Source organism: Fulmarus glacialis, unplaced genomic scaffold, assembly GCF_000690835.1.
Source record: "Fulmarus glacialis isolate BGI_N327 unplaced genomic scaffold, ASM69083v1 scaffold31397, whole genome shotgun sequence".
Classification (NCBI taxonomy): Eukaryota; Metazoa; Chordata; class Aves; order Procellariiformes; family Procellariidae; genus Fulmarus; species Fulmarus glacialis.
In genome coordinates this window covers 27,029-47,318 of record NW_009223084.1, presented here as the reverse complement: position 1 = coordinate 47,318, position 20,290 = coordinate 27,029, and the positions used below count along the sequence as shown (strand labels likewise).

Sequence of the window (20,290 nt, the reverse complement as noted above, 5' to 3'; positions counted from 1 at the left end):
TGTTGTTGCTGGTCATTTATCATCAACGTTGCTATTTACAACAAGATTCTTATGTCAATGGAAATTAATTTGAAACTTAAGATTCAGGTCAGACTTTATGCATGTTTAAATGGATTTTTCTCTTCCTGTTCATATTTTATGGATAGCTTTTGAAACACAAACCTCTGTGGGTAGTTCTCAGATGAAATATTGTATGAATATTAAAATATATGCCTACGTGTATAACATATTTAGGGTAGATTTTTATTCTCTTGAAGTTTTAAATTATTTAATTTGTTCATGGAGCAAACAGGCAACCTGTCGTGTATGCCACCTCGTGGTCATTTCCTAAATTACAGCTATCATCCTGGTCATCAAATAATGATTACCTCTTGCTAAAACTACAAAGTACTTCAAAAACAACATGAGTTTAATAACTGTTGGTAGCGGTAACCATTAGAGAGAGATTTTCATAAACTTGTGCTCTCTAAGTTGTGATAAAGCAGATTTTTTGCTCAGTTAACATTAAGCAGGTATAGTAATGCTTAGAGTAACAGTAATGCTTAGAAGAGGCTCAGTGTTTCCTTAGTCATTAAAAAGAATGATTATTAAAATTGGTTAATATATTTTTGTTCTAATATTGTTTCTTATATATATTTTAAATCAAATTTATTGGACTGATTAAAAACTGAGTTTATTAATACAGTTTCTGGCATTTTTTTAGGTTATGAAGCAAAATGGGTCATCAGAGATATTAAATAAACTTTATGATACAGCAATGGACAAGCTAGAGGGTGTGAAGAAGGATTACGATGCCCTAAGGAAACGGTACAATGAGAAGATCGCAAGTCACAATACAGATCTGAGCCGCCTAGAACAGGCTGAGGAGGAGAACAGACGTCTTCAGAAACAGATTGACATGTTAATGAAGCAAAGGGACACAGCAATACATTTTCAGCAGCAATATTCAACTTCTCTTAGAAGGTATAATCAGGTTTTGATACCTTCAGATATACTGTGAAAGCAGTAACAATTCTAATGTAGCATCTTATTTTCTCTGTGGTAGAATCACAAATACTTTTCTAGCTTTTTTTTCTAAAATTTTTCTCCAGTGTATGTTATCTTGGTGTGATGAGTAAGCATGCGTTTCTATATAAGATTTTCTGGAAGGTCCTAGAAGGTGTGATGGGGATGTTTATTTGGAGAAATGGTGCTTTTTCTTGAGAAAAGGATTTCCCAGTTAGGGTTTTGGAATTGTATAAGGAATTTTAACCGTTGTTTAGCTCATGTAAGAAGGGGATAGTCTGCCTTTGAAGCTATGTTTATTCTTAGTTGTAGACACAGGAGTCAAATACAAACAAAGTTTTATTAAACCTCAGACTTAGTGTTCCAAACAAACTCCTCAATGGGTGGTGAGTCCATCAACATACATATATTTATTTAAATATAAAAAACAAGTGAATAGGAGGATATAATTTCTAAAAGGTGTTTAGCAAATGAAGATGTTCTCAAGCATAAGTTAACTTTTCCTGATATTAGAATGCAGACCGTGTGGGACTCTGAGACAGAGCTTCAGGAGTTCACTGCATGCAGACGTCTGGGAGTCTTGCTTCTCTGGAAAGGTGCTGCTGCTACAAGCAGCGCAAGTGCCAAAACAGAAGGGCACAGACACTGTGTCACACCACACTTAACCTCTCTCCGCTCCTCCTTGATACTAAGCCTACACAGATACCCGTATCGGGTAGGAAGAATGCTAATATACATAAGGACTCCAAAGACCATCTGTGGGCATGTTGAGAATGTTTTCACTCACATACGTTAGGGATAATATACAACTCCCACAGACTCATGGCAAAAAATGTTGTTTTCCACATTCGTAGACTTTTAGTATTTAAAAAAGGTGAGACTGAGCATAGATAATAATGTACACATAATAGCATGTACATAGTTGTGATACATCTGATTAACTTACAGAAGAATATGAGTAATAAGAGAATAAGTTATGTAACTTAGACTGCCATGGATTCCTGAAAGTGAGGGAAAGCCTAATATATACTACAAGAAACACTGCAACCATGCTGATAAGTGCAGAAGCTCAACATATTTGTATTATGGCCTTGTAATTTAGGTCTCCTTCTTGAGGAAGATGTGGTTTGATACTGAGCAGAGGTTGGTTTTAAGAATTGCATGAAAGACATTCATAGAATCATAGAATTGTAGAATCATTAAGGTTGGAAAAGACCTCTAAGATCATCGAGTCCAACCATCAACTCAACACCACCATGCCCACTAAACCATGTCCCTAATGTTCCTGTGAACCGGTGGTCCAGCTAAATTAATATAATTGAACTTCAGGAATTTTTGCCTTTTATTCGGTTGGCTTTGGGTCTGGACTTCTTTTATTTGTTTCTATTTATAGAAACCTTTATTTGTCTTATGTTTATACCCTTTCTTCATAACCAAAACCATATTTCTCTGGGTGACTGACCAAAAATTTTTAAAAAGCATTTTAGGTGAGTATAGTTTTCAGAATCTAAGACTTAACAAGCTTGTAGTTTGAGGATGAATGGGTCATAAATTGCAGGACTGTTTTTTTTTTTTTATTAATATCAGTTGTAAACACAATCAAAATAGGTTTTAAAGAGAGCAGGAAGAGTAAGACTCCAGGTGGCCCAGGTCTCATTTTGAATGAATCTTCGGCCTTAAAAAATATCAGGGAAGCGTTCAGCGTTTTTTATCTATAATGTTGTCACAATAATACACAGCATATGAATGCTACCAAGATGATTTAGTTGGTGAATAGTTTGCAAATTACAAATTAGCTATACCAGCTATTTCATTCCTGTGTGCTAAACCTTACCCTACATGTGTGTGTCTGCATTTTGAATGTGGGCTATGGCACTTGGACAGATCTGCCCGTAGTTTGCAATTGCGTTGAAGACAAAGCAGGTAGTCCTGGTGAGGGTTCTTTTCGGTATTGGTTGCTCCTTATAAACCCATGCTTACTGCTACTGACCCATTTAACCCTGCTACTTGCAATCCATTCACAACAGTTGTTAGAAATGGGCTTTCTCTACAGAAGGCATCTGTGAAAATGTGATCCAGCTGCCTGTATTTCCTCCTTAGGAGGCAATGCAAGGTCAAGCAGGACCAAGGTGTTTCAGCTGGAACTTCGCTTTCAAGTTTCTATGCAGGTTTTTATCACTATTTAATATGAGTGTCCCTCTATGGCAGAGACTTTCCTTTCTGATCAATTCCCCATGCTAGTATGCTTGTTGTAGTTTGGTTGTTTTTTGGTGGTTTTTTCCTTTGTTTTTTTTCCCTTCCATATTGATGACCTTTTTTTTTTGTTTGGCAAACATTGCCTTAAGTCTTTTGTCCTCCCCTCTCTCCTGTATCTTCCCAGTGGTGTCCAAATAGTTTTCAAATGTACTGTGGATTCTTTCATGGCAGTGAGGTTGTTTGGCATAGTCTCTATCTTAGATTTCTGATATATCCTTGTACTTCTCCTACAGTATATTCTTCTTGCCTTCATGCTCGCAGTTCTGAAAAGACAAAAGAAATCCAGATTTTAATATGTTAGGTCTTCTGTACTGCCAGCCCGATGATCTCTTAAACTGAAGAATTTCCCAAAAGGAGCAGGGTGATGGTTTTGAAATTACTGGCAGATGCCTCAGTAATGCTATGGCAATGCTTTGAATACACTGAGGCTTTCAAGGAAATACTTGAAATTGGGTTTACAGTTCTCTCTTGGGAAAGGTCAGGCAACATACTGAATTAGACAAGAAATTGCACTTTTAAACAGTGTGAGGGGGGCGGGTGTGTGAGAGAGAGAGAGAACAAAGTCTGCCAATGGTTTGTGGGCACCTGTCCATCAGGTTAGGTACAGTGTTTCCATCAATGGCGTTTACTTGGGAGTTTTGGAAAAAACGTGCAAGGAAATCTTAGTGTCCAATTATGGTAAAACACTGCTCTCAGGAGAAGTTCCTTTTCAAACCTAATTGTGAACTTGTCTGTGGAATTATATTCCCACTTTTAAGAATGCTTTGTCAATATAAACACAAAAGTTACTACTTTTAAATTAAACTTTCTATGTCCTTTTTTCGATTGTGCCGTACTTCAGTAGGTTGTAGTGATAAACTGTGTATCATGTTTTAGTGTTAAATTTTAAAAAATTACTTTTGACAGTTTAAGATATTTTGCATTTCAGTTTTACTGGATGACGAACTGATGAAAACAAACAGTAATGTTTGAATTACCTGGTTTTAGTTCCATTGTCTGCATTTTTACTGTAAACCCACTTTTTTTTTCTCCTCTAAATTGTCCGTTACCAACCTTGTGGCGTCTTTGGGCATGTGGAAGTTGTTCTGTTTTTTCCAATTTCTGCATTTGTTTCCCTTCTTCCCACATGCCTGGGAGTGTGTGTTGGGAGAAGGAATTAACTTCTAAGATGAGCAGAGCTCAATGCAATAAATAAGGTTAAACTTGTGCTATTAAATAATGGAAATGTTTTGCATTCCTTTTAGAATAATTTGATAGAAATTTACTTTTAATAATTAAACAAATTCCAAATTAGTGCTAACAATTTTTATGTTTCAGTTCCTCAAAGAGGTTCTCTAATATTCCTAAAGGTTCACTAATGTTCCTAAAGCAATAATTAGTCTTTTATTTTGCAGCACTGAGAGTACATTGTCTAAGATGTCCTCTGTGGTTGTGTTTTACCAATGCATAATTTGGTTATCCAGCCAAATCCTTAATGTATGAAAAAGGAAAATGAGGAACAAGTATCTTATTGGCATTTCTGCTTGTTTTTAGATTTGAATCGGTACAGCAGGAACTAAGCAACGCCACAGCACAAAACAAAGAGTTGCAGAGAGAGATGGAGCGATTACAGTCAGAGGTGACAAGGTTCAAAACAATGCAGCTGAAAGCAGCAAAGGATGCAGAAAAATACAAGGAAGAAAGGGATTCAGTTTTCAATGAATACCGCCTCATAATGAGTGAGAGAGATCAAGTAATTAAAGAGGTAGATAAGCTTCAAACAGAGCTGGAGCTTGCAGAGTCCAAACTGAAGAACACTTCTTCTGAGAAGCGAGTGGCTAGTGAAGAGATGGAAGCTTTAAGACAGGTACTAACCTATTGTTTCAATGGGGAAGGGAAATGAGTATACATTGTTGATGCTAGAATCAGAAATGTATGACCAATTAATGGAAAATAGGAATGCACTGCAAAGAAGAAATTCCATGCTGATGTTTTGCTATAGCAGTCCTTTTTACTGTCAATTTATTAAGACTGTCAGTTGAAATTTGCTATTCACTTGACTTAATTCTGTTCTGCTGATTATAAATCCTTCCTTTACTGCATTAGTCTTCTATACCTTTTCAAGTAATGCTCTCTGTAACAATATATAGCTCTAAATATTCATTATTTTTAACTTCTAACCTCTACAGGAACCACTGGATACTATCTACTGTGACTTAAGACGGTACATGATAAAGTAGTCTCAAATATTTATGCAAAGCCTGTGCTGACATGCATGTTCCTACTCATTTGCCCTCCTTCTGCCTTTAAGTTAAACAGGATATTTTGAAGATTTTTCACTAGAACTCAGGCATGCCTTAAAGTGTGTGAAACCAGAACTTTGTATTTTTCAGCAATATGTTCTTGAAATGCTTATATCACAACCATGTTATAATGATGCTGTTAAGATTTCCAAAACACAATTTACTGCTTCGTTTCATTTCAGCTGACATGCATTGACTTGACCCTTTGGTTTACAAATACTTAATTTAGCATGAAATAGATACAAGCAAATGTATTCCATTGCCTATAAATCTCATTTTACTTTTTTCACAGCATTACATCTGAACAAATGCCCTTTATGAAAAATTAAGGTGTGGAGCTTTTTTAAATCACACCATTGTTGAGGGACATAATGTGGATTGTGACATACGGCATCAGAGCTTTTAAAAATAACTAACTTCTGGTTTTAAGAATTCATAGTTTTCAACCCTGCGTAGTTGCCAGCTAAGTAATTTAGCTTCTAGGGTGAGTGAGGTTTTAATACGTGTTTCATACCTGTTCTACTTTCATCAAAGCAATTAAGCTGATAGAAATGTCTGTTGTTGATTTCAGTGGAATCAGGGTAGCTAGTAAGGAATACTGATGAAAATAGCCACAATTATTCGTTCTGCTCCAATTTGTTATATCTGTCATTGTGGCACTATGAGTAATTTGCCAAAGTGCTTTAAGGGGCAGGTAATGAAAATTTTAAATACGTGGGTGTTCCCTCCTACGTAGATGACTTGAAGGGGTATTTGAATAGGAACAGGAAAGAGCCTAGGACTGGTGAGAGAGACGCTGGCAGGGCACAGACATGCATTTTTCTTCACCCCCAGAACTGGCCCATCAGAAAACAGAAATAACTGCTTCTCTAGTGTACTAAAAGGTGTGAAATAGCAGTACTGTGAGTTTTCTTTTTGTTCCTGTTTTCCTTTCCTGTAGCTATGACTCTTCAGCTTGTGAGCCAGGTATGTTCCTGTGTCGCATAGTACTGGCTCGCTGCAGCTGCATTCAGTGCATACGGGATTTCGTAGTTCTGGCAAGGCAAACATTTGAAAGGTTGAAAAAAATTATTGATCAAGTGATACATTCACTTGAAATAGTATCCTGAAAAATGCCCCTACATAAGTGGGATTATCCTGTCACTGAATAGTTGGTCTGGTGCTTGCCAAAATGTAATTCATGTTCTTCGCTCTCCTTGTGATGTATAGCAGCTTTATAGTGCCCTGTTACATAGTGCCCATTGACTGATTGAAACAGCACTGAATCCGTTTAGGTAATTGTAAATGTAGTTTCTTCAGTGAAACTTGTGTTTGCTAGTGTACCTTTTGTGTCCCAAAGAAATGCAAAAGCAACTGAAATGGAGAAGAGATTGATTGAGGTTGAAGAGGCATTATATCGTGAGCAGTTACTGATGAGGTTAGTCAGTCAATTTCGTAGTTAGATATTTAAGCTTTATTGGTCACACATGCCCAAACATAATGGGTTAATGTATATCCAAAATGTAATAATTTTCTGGCATTTATAGATGATAGAAGAAGTCTCAGGATTTTGCACTATCGACAGTTTTGGATTAAGTTCTTGTGAGTTTGGCCACTCAAACCTAGGGATTAGATGTTAGAGATTCCCCTCTGTACTTGCCCAGTGGTGGTTTTGTTTGGCATAATCTTTTGCTCCAGCAAATACTTAGAATGTCGTGTTTCATGTCAGTGGTAATCAGCTTTCCCCTCTGTTTAATTAGACCTGTTGTATTTTATCCTGTATGAGGTTATTGCACTATATTCAGATGCGAGAAATTCCTTCAAACATAAGAATTCTTCACAAATTCAGAATCGTTCTTCAAACCAAACCACTCCAATGTTTCCAAACAGAAGCTGTTCTAATCAGCGCCCAATGGTACACTGCCCTGTGCTGTCATGTTGTAATTTTGTGCAAATGTCACAGGAAAAAGACAGAGGTGAAATTTTACTACTGACCACTGGAGGCAATGGCTGCTCTTACTCAGATAGTTTATATTGAGCATGCTGGAATAAACTGTGGCAATATGTATTTTTTCCAGTCACCTTAAAGTACTGTAAATTCCTGTTTAATAAAGGGCTTTCTGGGAACTTTCCCTCTGCCTTGATACTTGATGACTTTCAACTCTGCTGCATGATGGAAAAGACTTAATACTTTTGTGTAAGTTTTATACACACATTTGAATGCACATTTTATACAGACTATAGTTAAGCTGTGCAAAACGTTGCTTCCGGTACTAAAACTTGTCTGCACCACCAGATGGGTCAGGGATTTCTCTCTTCAGAGGTACTGAGCAACAGAAGCTCTTACTGATGTTGAAAAAACTGAGTGCTCTGGTAATTAAAGTTTACAGAGTGAGTCATTAATTCTAGTGCTTGTCTGTTACTCTACAGCAAAAATATCTGTTTTAATACCGTTGCAGAACTGTTTTAACAGCCTGACTAGCCTTAATTAGATGCCATATCTCAAAAACAATTATGTTAGTACAGCAAAATGCAATTGTCATCCATGCTTTAAATACTCAATCTTATTCCTTGCAAATTTGTAGAGGAAAACAGAATGGAGGTCAGTTTATGACATGGTGACTTTCTATCCTTAAGTATTTGGACCCTTTCCTTCTTTTGCTTTTCAGATGTCAGCTGTCCCTGGTAATCTTCTGGAGATCAAAACATCAAAAGTTTCCAGCTAGGAGTGCCTATATATAGAAGGACTTCTTTGTAGCCATTGGCTGAATGCTTCTAGAGAGCTGGACCATCTAAAAAATTAGTGGCATGAAATTCAACTGTTTCGATGTCTCATTCTTCCAATAAGAAGTCTAGTTTGAACATTTTAAAAGGACAGATTGTATTTTAGAGATACATTTTACTCATCTTTTTTATTATGATGCATTTGAATTCCACATTTAATAAGATATATGTCATTCTGCTTTGTGACATACTGTAGTTTTATCTTTGAACATTCTGTAGTTTGCACATTGGTATCTTACTGGCATGTGACTTTAATGTCCCTTTAAAACTTATGAGGAAGCTATAAGATACTTATGTAGCTGGGTTGTCTAAATTATTTCAGTCCTATAAAATCGAGGCAGTTGCTTAAAAATATTTGCAATATATTCTTACCCTTTGCCATATTTAAAGCCTTTTTTTAGAACACCAAGGCTGACTGGTTAATAACCTTCCCTCATTTAGGTTCTTCAAAACTGTCAGTGCTCCCGGATTCTTGCTTACTTTTGACATAGCACCGTGCTAATGAGATGGTGTGATATCTTTAATATCACGTTTAATATTATTTGCTAGTACTTACTTGTATGTCATGTGAGCACAGTCTGTTCTGCTCCCATTTTTCAGAACACTAGTGGTAAACTCTCTAGGCTTTTAAGGTGTCAGTGTGTATCCAGTTGGAAAGATGAACTATTTCCTTCTGTACTTAACCTACTGCAAACAATGGATCTTGTTTTAGGAGCTAAACTCAGCTCTAGTGGAAAGAGATCGAGCAATTTGTGAGAGGAATGAGCTGCTGGAAAAATACTGTCATGAAGTGAAGGATAAAGCTGAGGCCCAGAAGGAACTTGACCAAGCTTGCAAGGATATAGAGACAGTGAAGGAAGAAAGAGATGTTGCCAGGAAAGAGAGAACAGAAGCTATCATCCAGAGAGACCATCTACTAAGGGAGTATTATCAAGCCCGTCAGGTATTGCAAGTCTTCACAGGTGACTTTTTCTTTCTTAGCTTCAAAGGGTCAGTAATTTTCAAGAGATTAGTTAAAGGTCTGGGCACATTGGGTGTCTTCCCCCTTTTCCCCGAGTCACTCTAAAATACCTACATATAAACGCATGTATGTTCTTCAAGACACAGTGACAGAACTTCGTGTTCGAAAGAAGTACAGTCATGCTTCATACTAAGTTTCTGTTTGTAAAAAAAAAAAAAAAAAAAAGGCAAATAAAATATTGTGATCCAGCAGGTCCTAGGCAGTTTATTACCTGCTGGTAGGCTTCTTGTCATCTGTAACATGTGTTGTTCGTGCCTATGACCTGCTCAGGATGTTAGCTATTTCTAATACTTCATAAAGGAAGTTAATTGAAGTGTGATTGTAAATTTCCTAATCTGTTCACGTTCTTAGTATAAATATGCTATTCTGACAATTTATGTCTCTGTGTGGGTAGTAAAATTCTTACAATTCTGCACACTTAGTGATGCTCTTGTCTTGTGTGCGATACTAAACATCAATCCACATACAACTGTAAATGCTTACGTACAATGTAGTATGAAAATACATAGTATCACAACTTTTATGTTCATGAAATAACTAAGGAATTCAAAATTATTTAATATTAAACTAGATATTTTGGGTTGTTTCCATTAAACTTGTATTCTCTTTTTATTGAATACCAAGCCTTTACCAGTACAAAAAGTTTTTAGTCTTGCCTGTCACACTGATTTGCCAATCCTGAATGAGCGTGTGCAGAAGCAGTTAAACTATGTTTTCAGTTGTACTGGAAATAAATCTTTCATTGTGTTTGGTTCTTCATGGCCAAACCAGTGGGATTTTGGAAACTTGTGCTTTTCTCAAGGAAGCCGAGTAAGCTTGGATGGACTTTGCTGTGACTTAGCAATGGACCCACTCAGGTGCTCACTTTTGGCAGATTTCAAATCAGAATTGACATTTCAAATATAAACGACTTTTTGTTGATCTGAGTGGGTTTTTTGATTGTCTTTTTCCTGTTTCCAGTGGACTGGAAGAGAAGAAAGTGATCCTTGAAATGAAAGAGACAATCAAAAGGCCAGACATGACTCTTCATAGCCTCTGTTTGGTCTTATTTGTTGCAATTTTTATTTTTTAATGTTGAGGTGAGAAAGTAAACCTGGCGTTTAAGGTTCAGTGCTCTCTTCTTTTTGAATATAATTATAACTCATTTAGAGAAAAAAAGAGCCTTTAAAGTGTATTAATCATGACTTAGTAGTCTCTCTTTGATATATATGTGTTCAGGTCTTAAAAACATTCCTCCAAAGTTTAATCTTTAATCAAGTTACAAGTCTAGTCAGATTCACTAGATTTATTTGTATTCTTGAAATTAACCACACGCAATTGTTTGCAAGCCCATGGCCTTTGGTGTTTGTGGTGGCCTGTACCGTTGTAATTGGCTTGTGGTTATTGTGCTGCAAGCTTGAAGTATTCTCTGTGTATCTGTCTTACTATTGTCACCATCTCTCTTGTTCAAAAATAGAGAATGTTAAGGAAATAAGTTAATTTAAGAAGAAAGTAGTTCTTATCTAAACCAAGAAATACTCAAACAAAACTTTTTTGGAATTCCATTGCTCTGCTTTGGAGTTAAGGGATCTGTGTTGTGAACGTGTACATCTAGTTGTCCCAGAGTAAATAACAAACGTTAATTAAATTAATTGACAATAATTAAAGGGAAATCTGTGTTGTAACTGCTTATAATAGTGTATCTGATTTCTAAACATCCTTGAAGTTTTTTTCCTGTCTGCTGAGCAGAACGAGATAGAACCATGGAATATCATCTCTGAAATGCAAAATGTTCACTGATATTATTTTGAAGTGAGGATTCTTATTCATGTAGATTGTATTCACACAAATTTGTGTGCCACTGAATGAAATATATTACAACAGTTTTTATCTCCTCCCCCCCAAAGCTGCCATTAAGATAAATGAACATTTTTCATGAAAACATGAGAATTGAATACATCAGGTAACACACATACAGCAAAAGTTGTTTGTGCATACTTACCTAAAAATTGTGCCTAAAATACTTACCTATGTTTCTTAATTCCTAGATACAAGATTCTGCCACCCTAGATATAGAAAGAGCAAACAAAGAAATTGAAATGCTTCGGAAACAATATGAGGCAATGTCACAAGAATTGAAGGAAGCTGTCCAGGAAGCAGAAGTAGCCAAGTGTAGGAGAGACTGGGCCTTTCAAGAGCGGGATAAGATTGTTGCAGAAAGGGAAAGTATACGGTAAATGAATGCTAGATGGTACATGAGTGATCTTTGTAACATCTTGCGTGCAGTTGATACAATTCTAGGATTTGCTGGGTTTTGCTAGCACTTTCTTCAACTTGTTGGAACTTCTGCATTAGCTGTCACAGGGTGATTTTTTTTTTTTTTAAAGCTGAGGGCACCTTACAAGATACTTTGCTTTGTCTGTGCTTTCATACCCATAATATGTCTCTAGTAAATACCATAGAACCTAAACAGCACCGCTACGTAAGAACAACAAAGTATGCGTTCTTTTAGGCATGATATACCTAATCCTGCTATAGCTATAGTCCTGCAAATAATTCTTTACCTGTTGGGACATTTCACAAAAAGTATCCGACATATTTGCTGCTAAACATATGTAAGGAACTAAGGGAAAATACTTCAATCAGTAATTTTTTCTGCTAGTTTAAAGCAGATAAGTAGAAATAAAGTTTTGGAAGGGATGAAGGAAGTTTCCGTTATGTTGACAAGCTTTTCCTTAAGACCTAGCATATGTAATTTTTTTCTTCCTTATAGTTAGGGGTTTTTTTTGAGAGAGAGATCTTTTGCAACTGCTTTTTTAAATTTTGCGTTAACTATACAATGTGGTAAAACTAGTTTGTTACTTAAATAGGTTTTAAGAAACTGAATGAAAACTTCTTTGCTTTTGAAGGACTTTGTGTGACAACTTAAGGAGGGAGAGAGACCGGGCTGTGAGTGACTTGGCTGAAGCTCTTCGCAATCTGGATGACATGAGAAAGCAGAAGAACGACGCTGTGCGTGAACTGAAGGAACTGAAGTATGTTAGAGAAATGATAAAACTGCGTGGAAGTTTGTGATAAAAACTTTGGTTTGTTATCTGTGTTCGCAAGTGAATCATAATGCTGTTATAGCTGTGAGGCAGCAGGTATTCATGCTATTGTATGTGGAAACACTGCCTGTATTTTTAGTTATCATGGAAATTATTGTGATGGGCCGGATCCTAAGTCTTACTATCTTAACCTTTTTATCTTATTAATGAGTCACATATTCTAAGCTTTGTACTGTAGAGATACACTTAAGCAAGAAAAATTTCTTCACTGAAGTCGGATTAACTGCAATTTAGTTCCTCCCAACTGTATTCTCAGTGATTTATGAATGCAAGGAAGACGTGCATCCTACGTCATCTCAATGGGTTGTGACAGAGGTTTTGCTGTCAGTATTTGTCATGCCCCACTTGTCATGAGCATACTGATGCAGCTCATCTGATGGTAAATTAGATGCATTTTGGGAGATGTTAGAAACCTAGTTGTGTACTTCAATCGTGTAAAAAAATAATGCAAAAAAGGTAATACTATGTTAGGACAATATATAGAAAAGGAAAGTCAATTCGATAGCAGCCCAAGAATACTGGAAAGATGGAAGCATGGGGCAAATTTCTGGCACAGCTTGGATTTTTGATTTAGAAAACATGGTATGTCATGATGATAACATTATGTATCAGTTTATTTAAAAGGGTTGTCTGCATCTATAAATAATTTTTTTCTTTGCCTAGGGAGAAGATGGAGAATCAGTTGGAAAAGGAGGCCAGATTCCGTCAATTGATGGCCCATAGTTCCCATGACTCAGCCATAGACACAGATTCTCTGGAATGGGAAACAGAAGTGGTAGAATTTGAAAAAGACAGAGTAAGTAAAAAACATGAACTGCATTGTCTTATGTATTGGATAGCTTTGAAGTCAATTACAACATCTTGATACTATGTATGATTAAAAATAACTCAAATCTGTATTTTTTTTAGTTCTTTATTGTTGTGGTGCTAGGAACCACACATACATATACAGCAAGTGCAGTAATGTCTAGATGAAAGTAGTTGACACAACCAAGCTGTTATACAAAATCTTTGTATTTCTCTTCATATGAATTATGAACAAAAATAGTTCGTCCATCTGATCTTGCAGGGTACCCAGGTCCATGTACGTAAAAAAATGTTTCAAGTTAAACATTTAGTGTTCTTAAAGTTAGTGATTCATTGCAGAAATGGCAGTGCTAAGGCAGCCAAAACTTAAGATGTGATGGAAACACTGACATCAGACAGCCCAGTCCTCTACTCTTACAGGCAACATCACTTATAATCTATGTATAAAGTAGTTAAGCTTTTACATGAAGTTATTTCTCCTACTTTTGCTCAGATTTGATGATTAGAAATTTTAAAGTATTAAAAATATTTATTCATGATGAACCTATATTTCTGGGCAACGTTGCCTTTCAGCTTACAAATCTGGGATGAAAGGAGATGCTAATCTCCCTTGCTTGTCTGTGGAGGAGTTAAATCCCTTTTCCATTTTGGCATATTAAATAAAGTTCTTACGTTTAGCTTTCCAGATAACCTCTACATCCTTTTACTGTCCTAGGGTACTTTTCTCCATTTAATTTTGTTTTTCTTAATTGTAGTCTAGAATTTTTATTTCACTGCTTTGTATGCAAGTCTTGAATGCTGTTCTATTTGAAATTTTTGGCTGGCACATCACATTGTTTGCTAATAGTAATTTTTTTGACCACATAGAACACACAGGTGGTCTTCCAGATTGTGTTTCATTTAGAACAGCTTCTGCATAGATCACCATTTCTTTCTCATTCCTGAATGACAAAGTTCGTGATTTAATGCTGTCAAATTAAATCCCTTTTATTTTACTGCAATATTTGGGGTCATCTTTTTTTATGCTCTTCCAATCTGTCTGTGTTCTGACAGTGCATCCCAACAGAATCACTAAGACATTCCTTTTTTGATACTAAAAATATTATTTAGTATTATTATATGTTGAAATACATAGATTGAAAAGACTATATGAACTGAGTACCAATGCTGATCCATCAGGACCACAGTCTGTAAATTCTTTCTGGGATAACAATTCCCCTTTCACCATGCTTTTTCGTCTCTTTTGACCAGCTCCTTCATCATCAGATTTTGTGCATTGCTGTCTTCTCCATAACTAATAATTTCGCTTTTCCATTGTCTGGAAAATTAGTTAGCAAGTCTAGCATATGCTGTATCTGTGGTAAACAACCTTGCAGCCTGATGAATTTTCCATTCATGTGCAGTTATTTAGTTATTCTTTTCTTCAAAGATTTTTCTAAACGTTTGTGTTACTGAGATCAAATGCACAGACTTTGTCATTTGAATATACGTTTCCCTTTCCTAAACATAGGGATTACACTTGCTGCTATCAAATTATAGTAATGATATTGTGCCAACCTTGATGTAGATACATGGGAAAATCCTTGCTGACCTACCAGCGTTTGAATTCCAGGATGAGATTATAGAGTTGAATAAATTTAAATCCTTTTATTTTTGCTTCAACTTCACCTGTCTGCTTAAGCTCGTGTTCTACATAATCACTCAGCTCAAAACTGAGAGAAATAATACTCACTTTTCAGCTCTGAGGCTGTGCAATGATACTGTGATCTCTACTTGATCTTTATTTTATGGCAGCCCCATGCTCTTCCCTATGAACTTTTTTCTTACATATAACATTTGGAAGAGCCATAAGGATTTTAGTATATTTTTGGCAGGTTTAACTCAATTTAATTTCTGGTAAATATTCATATTTTTGCATGTTTTATCTTGAGCTTCCCTGAAGACTTTCCGCTCTTCTGATTTTAAGGGGATTAGTCATCGAACTGTGTCTAGAACCATGCCTTACTTGTCTGATTTAAGCTCTATTTAATTTTTGCATGTTAGATCTTAAATTTCAAGTATCACCTCCCTTCAGTATACTGAGATAGTTGGTCCAGTTGATTTCAAATAGGGTTCTCTAATTTTTATAAATGTTCTATTTAATACTGAAAATAGCAATAATAAATCAGTTTGTGATCAGTTGTGCCCAGTTTATTTTCTTTAACCCCTTTTTTTTGAGTGACCTTGCCATTTACCAAAGCAAACACTAAATTAAAATTTCCCTATTTGGTTCAATGACTGATTTTTTAAAGATGTTTATCACTTTTCACATGGAGGATGATCTGTTTTGGGCCAGGGTTGGTAGAATATCGTCTCTAATCTGTATTTAGAAATCGTCCCCCATGATGTTAGAGCTTTCATTCCTGTTTACTTCTGATCTTTAGCCATATCAAAGCGGACGTCTTTCTGAGTTCATCACTAAGACAGAATGCTGTTTCCTTACCTTTACAATGTTTTTTTCCCCGAGTATTGCCCAGTCTTGGGGAACATGTCCTTGTTCTCTCATTACAGATCCCGCATCATACCTTAAAACAGGTTATACGTGTCTGAACGTGCTTTCTTGCATGCTCTTCTGCTTTCCTATTCCTCTTTGGTGAAATTCCCCTTCTGCATTATTTCAGCCTTAATCTGAGAGAGAGAAGGATCGCTCTACTGCCAGAGGATGCCTAATAACTAATGGAACTGGGAGCTTATATATTGAAGTACAAAATATAAAAACTTGCCTAGAACGGTATCCTGTAAATATAAGTGCATAGTACAAACATGCAGTAATGGCTCTTGCTAACAGACAGCAGCACAATGGTTGCCAGGGCAGTTGAGTCACTTGTTAATAATATTTATTAGGACGATATGGACTTGAAAGCACTTGGTTTTGATGTGGCAGAAGGCGTGAATGAACCATACCTCCCTGGAGACTGTGGGATCTTCGTTACCAAAGTAGACAAAGGAAGTATTGCTGATGGTCGATTAAGGTAGGGTTTGAGTTTGGAAGATACTTGTCTTTTGTTGATCATTATAAACTAAATATAAGCATATTGTAAATTGTCTTCAGTTTTTCCCATTTTTTAAAGTTCTTTTTTATCATTGGTCATGTGTATATTATTAATGTTGGTTGGGAAATCACAATGAGAAGACCAGTGCCTAAAAGCATTACAGAAATTAAACGCTATTTGACTCATCCCTTAAAACTCACCAGGATTTGAAATGTTCTTTTGTTTCTCTGTGTCTCACCTGCTCTGTTTATTATCTCCTCAAACTTTGATCTATTTATTTAAATTTTGGGAAAGACCTGAGGGTGAGCTATTGGGGGAGGGCAGGGAGAAAGGAGAGTAGAGCAAGGGATGATTTGAAACCTGTTCTTGTTCTTAGTGTCGATAGGAGGTTTTTAACCACTCTTCTCTGTCCAAAGAGTTGCTTTTAAATAAGGAGTAGTCACTGATTTGAGGATATACTTTTGCTAGTGAAGTGGAGACTAGAGGTCCTGGTTTTCATTTAGCTGCTATTTAATGCTTTTTCAGGAATGGAGAACTCCAGATAATTAAGGATTAGCACATTGAGATCAGCTCTGTTGCATGCCTTTTCATTAATATTATTCATGTGCTGCATGAATGTTACAAGTATGCTTATAACATTGACCTGCTTATTTCTGTTTATCTGCCAGAGTGAATGATTGGTTACTGAAGATAAATGATGTAGATCTTACTAATAAGGATAAAAAGCAAGTTATAAAAGCTGTGCTAAATGGAGGAGGTGTTATTAACATGGTGGTTCGAAGAAGGAAGTCCTTAGGTGGGCGTGTGATAACACCTCTTCACATCAATGTTTCCGGACATAAAGGTAATGGCTATAAAGGCTGTACATAAATGGTATGGTTTGTTCAGCCAAAAACGGCTTGACATAAGGTACATGTTCTGAGCCTCTGCTTAAATCCCACTTAAACTGTTACTATCTCCTAAATAGGGTGTTTCATTAATTGTTTTTAGCAAACTGAAAATGCTCATATTGATGATAGCTTTATTCTGTAAGTACATGTCTTTTTTGTTCTTGGGTGGGTTTTGCTTGTTTTGTTTTGTTCTTTTGTTTTCTTAATACTTAGTTCTAGTTAGCTGCCTGTCTGGAGTAATACTGGGAGTCTAAACAAGACTCTTAAGCCCATCAGTCACTGCAGCTTTCTATGAATATATTAAATTTTGGGATATATCCTTGTTTTCCCCCACTGTGTTCTTATTTCTTTAAAAGGGTTTTCAGAAATTGAAATTCAATTGGTTTGGTAGTTATATTTCTTTCTCACGCAGGCAGGTCAGACATTCTGTTTGAGCAAGGTGTTTGAATCGCAGGAGTAAATTCATGTTTATTTTGTGTATTTCAGATAGTGGGGTCAGTCTAGAAAATGGAGTATTTGTTGCTGCTGTTGTGCCTGGAAGCCCAGCTGCCAAAGAGGGTTCCCTTACTGTGGGAGATAGAATAATTGCTGTAAGTCTTAAGAATGCATTCCGCTTTTTTTATTTTTTATTTATTTTAAAGTGTTATCATTGGTGCTACTCTTTAAGATCCCAAACTTTGCAATTAATTTTTTACTTTCACTGTATTGCACTGTATTTTACTTTCACTGTATTTTTGTATCTTTATTAAATATTTATTATAAATTAACGTGTTTGTAGGCTGAGTGATTAATATAATGTGCAGGTTATTTGCTACACTTAGTTCACATGAGAATTTTTGACAGAGACACTGACTTACTCTTCACACTTGATTTCTATATAATGATATTTGTGATTTTTTGTACTGAATAGGAAAGGTCAGTTCCAAAAAGACATCCCTTGGCTGGATGAAAGGTGTCATGTCTTTTAAATTATGATATCACAGATGTCATCCTTTTGGAGGGGAAGTTTTTCCCTGTGTGCATTTGCAGCCTTAAATGACCTGTCTGATTTATGAGCTCCTGTGAAACACAAGGTGATTACTGTCGATGTACAAATGCATAGAGGCTAATGTAGTTACACTGTATCTCTAGTAGGCATGGGAAAATTGTAGTTAATTGTAGGCTTGTTTTTCAAGTGGAGGACGGAAAAAGACAGGATAAGGTCAACCAGACTTCAGTCATATAAAACTAGTGTTTTCACTGTCTCAGAGATGCTACCTTAAGATGCTCCCCACCTGCTACCTTTGATTTACAGATGTCTGTTTTGGGGTTTTTTTTGTGATTAGATCAATGGCATTGCACTAGATAACAAGTCGCTTACTGAATGTGAAGCTTTGCTACGAAACTGTAGGGATTCCCTTACCCTGTCACTGATGAAGGTGAGTAGGAGAAGCTAAGTTTGCAGAATTTTCTTTAATTTCTACAGAATTATTTTAGTTGTTCGGGGAAGAGTATATGAAAAAGTGAATATATCATCATGGGAAAGTCTCTGCTAAAAATAAGACCATCTGGATGCATTTCATTGGTGGTACACTCAACAGTTATTTCCAAAGTAAGGCTATTGCGGCATCTGGTAGGAAATGAAATTTATTTATTGTTCTTACTTTATTCCTATTTGTTTGCTGGTCACATGAAATGACTTCCAGCACAATTGCTTCTTTCTTCTTGGTTTCTGCTTCAGAGCTGCTGCAGTTTTGTACGTGAAAGATAAACTGCCTCGTAACAACAGAAAGGTTTGCTTTTAGTCAGGAGGGAATTGTGCAGAAAACTGAACTCTGGCTATCATGAGTATTAAGTACAAGGCTTTCTTTTTTCAGGCTTATTCTCATAAAAATATTATTTTGTTTTGCTTATTGAGGTTAGAATCCCATTATGCTGGGCCTGTCACGTGGGCTTTGTGAGTGATAATTCCAGCTCCAGAGAGCCTGAGTTTTAAGAAAGTAAAAAGATGAAATGTTTGAGGGAAAATGGGCCACGAAAGATGACTTATTAGCTTCACTTAACAGAGGTAGAAGTAGAATGCAGGTCCCTTCACTGTCAGTACAGTGCCACAGTGTGGAGTTGCCCTTCTGCAATTGTTCTGAAAACGTTTCAAAAAATTTTCTAGCTTAATTTTATCTGATGTTCTGTGCTTTGCATCTGTAAGATTTTATTAAACCTTTCCCAACCGTATCTATACATGTGTTGGTGTATATTCAGGTATAGGTAAATCAAGGAGGCTAGAATATGCCTCATACTAAACAGAAATCAGCCATAATAATAAGGTGATCACTTGTTTGGGTATTTTTTTTTGTTTGTTTTAGGTTTTTCCTCAGAGTTCATCTTGGAGTGGTCAAAATATATTTGAAAATCTGAAGGATTCAGAAAAAATATCAAACTGTAGGGTTCACGCATCGGAGATACAAGCCCAAAATAAAAGAAATCTGAAACTCAACAGCTCAACACAGACTGACATTTTCAATCCAGACATCATGGATGGCAAGAAGGACCAGAGTGATCAGGGCAGCGGTTCGTTCTGTGATCACAAGCCTTTCCCTAATAACGCATTACGAGTAGACTCTCATAGGAACATAGTGCACAGTTGCCACAGTAATTCAGAACACAGTCTCGGCTCGTTCAGCCCGGAGACCTATGGGGACCAAGGCTTTGGAGCTGTTGACTTGGACAGCAGGAGGCTGCCTTATGAACCTACAGGAGCTGACTGTATGATGGTTGAGACCGCATTTGACAAAGGACATGGAACTAAGCATAGTGGTGGTACCTGGCCAAAAGTCATGGTTAATATCTCAGCAACAGAAACAGAAAAGTTCTCTGTGTACAAAAAGCCAAAACAAAGGAAATCTATCTTTGATCCTGATACTTTCAAAAGACCACCAACTCCTCCCAAGCTGGAGTACCTTTCCCCTAATCAGGTGACGGGCCATTCACCTCAGCCATCAAAAGCTGAAGTGGCTTCAACTCCTCCAACTCCTCCTAAGAGAAGTGACTCTATCAAGTTTAAACATAAACAGCAGACAAGCTCTGCATCAGAGTCTACGGTAACAACGGGGTCACCACCCACCAGCCCAGCCACTGCTCAAGCTCCAGTTTCCTTGGCACTTAAACAGGA

The 20,290-nt window shown here is 36.6% G+C and overlaps 1 protein-coding gene across 1 annotated transcript in view; it reads left to right on the top strand.

The window, feature by feature from the left end:
- DLG5 (discs, large homolog 5 (Drosophila)) overlaps positions 1-20,290 on the top strand; it is a gene marked incomplete at its 5' end in the record, with an annotated part of 57,778 nt that overhangs the window by 11,234 nt on the left and 26,254 nt on the right. The window contains 11 exons of the mRNA XM_009581688.1: positions 704-963; positions 4,795-5,107; positions 9,019-9,249; positions 11,355-11,539; positions 12,216-12,341; positions 13,077-13,209; positions 16,104-16,231; positions 16,921-17,096; positions 17,629-17,732; positions 18,468-18,560; positions 19,485-20,290. The exon at positions 19,485-20,290 is cut by the window's right edge and continues 202 nt beyond it. Of these exons, the coding sequence (XP_009579983.1) occupies positions 704-963; positions 4,795-5,107; positions 9,019-9,249; positions 11,355-11,539; positions 12,216-12,341; positions 13,077-13,209; positions 16,104-16,231; positions 16,921-17,096; positions 17,629-17,732; positions 18,468-18,560; positions 19,485-20,290 (2,555 nt within the window). The remainder of the gene's footprint in view (positions 1-703; positions 964-4,794; positions 5,108-9,018; positions 9,250-11,354; positions 11,540-12,215; positions 12,342-13,076; positions 13,210-16,103; positions 16,232-16,920; positions 17,097-17,628; positions 17,733-18,467; positions 18,561-19,484) is intronic.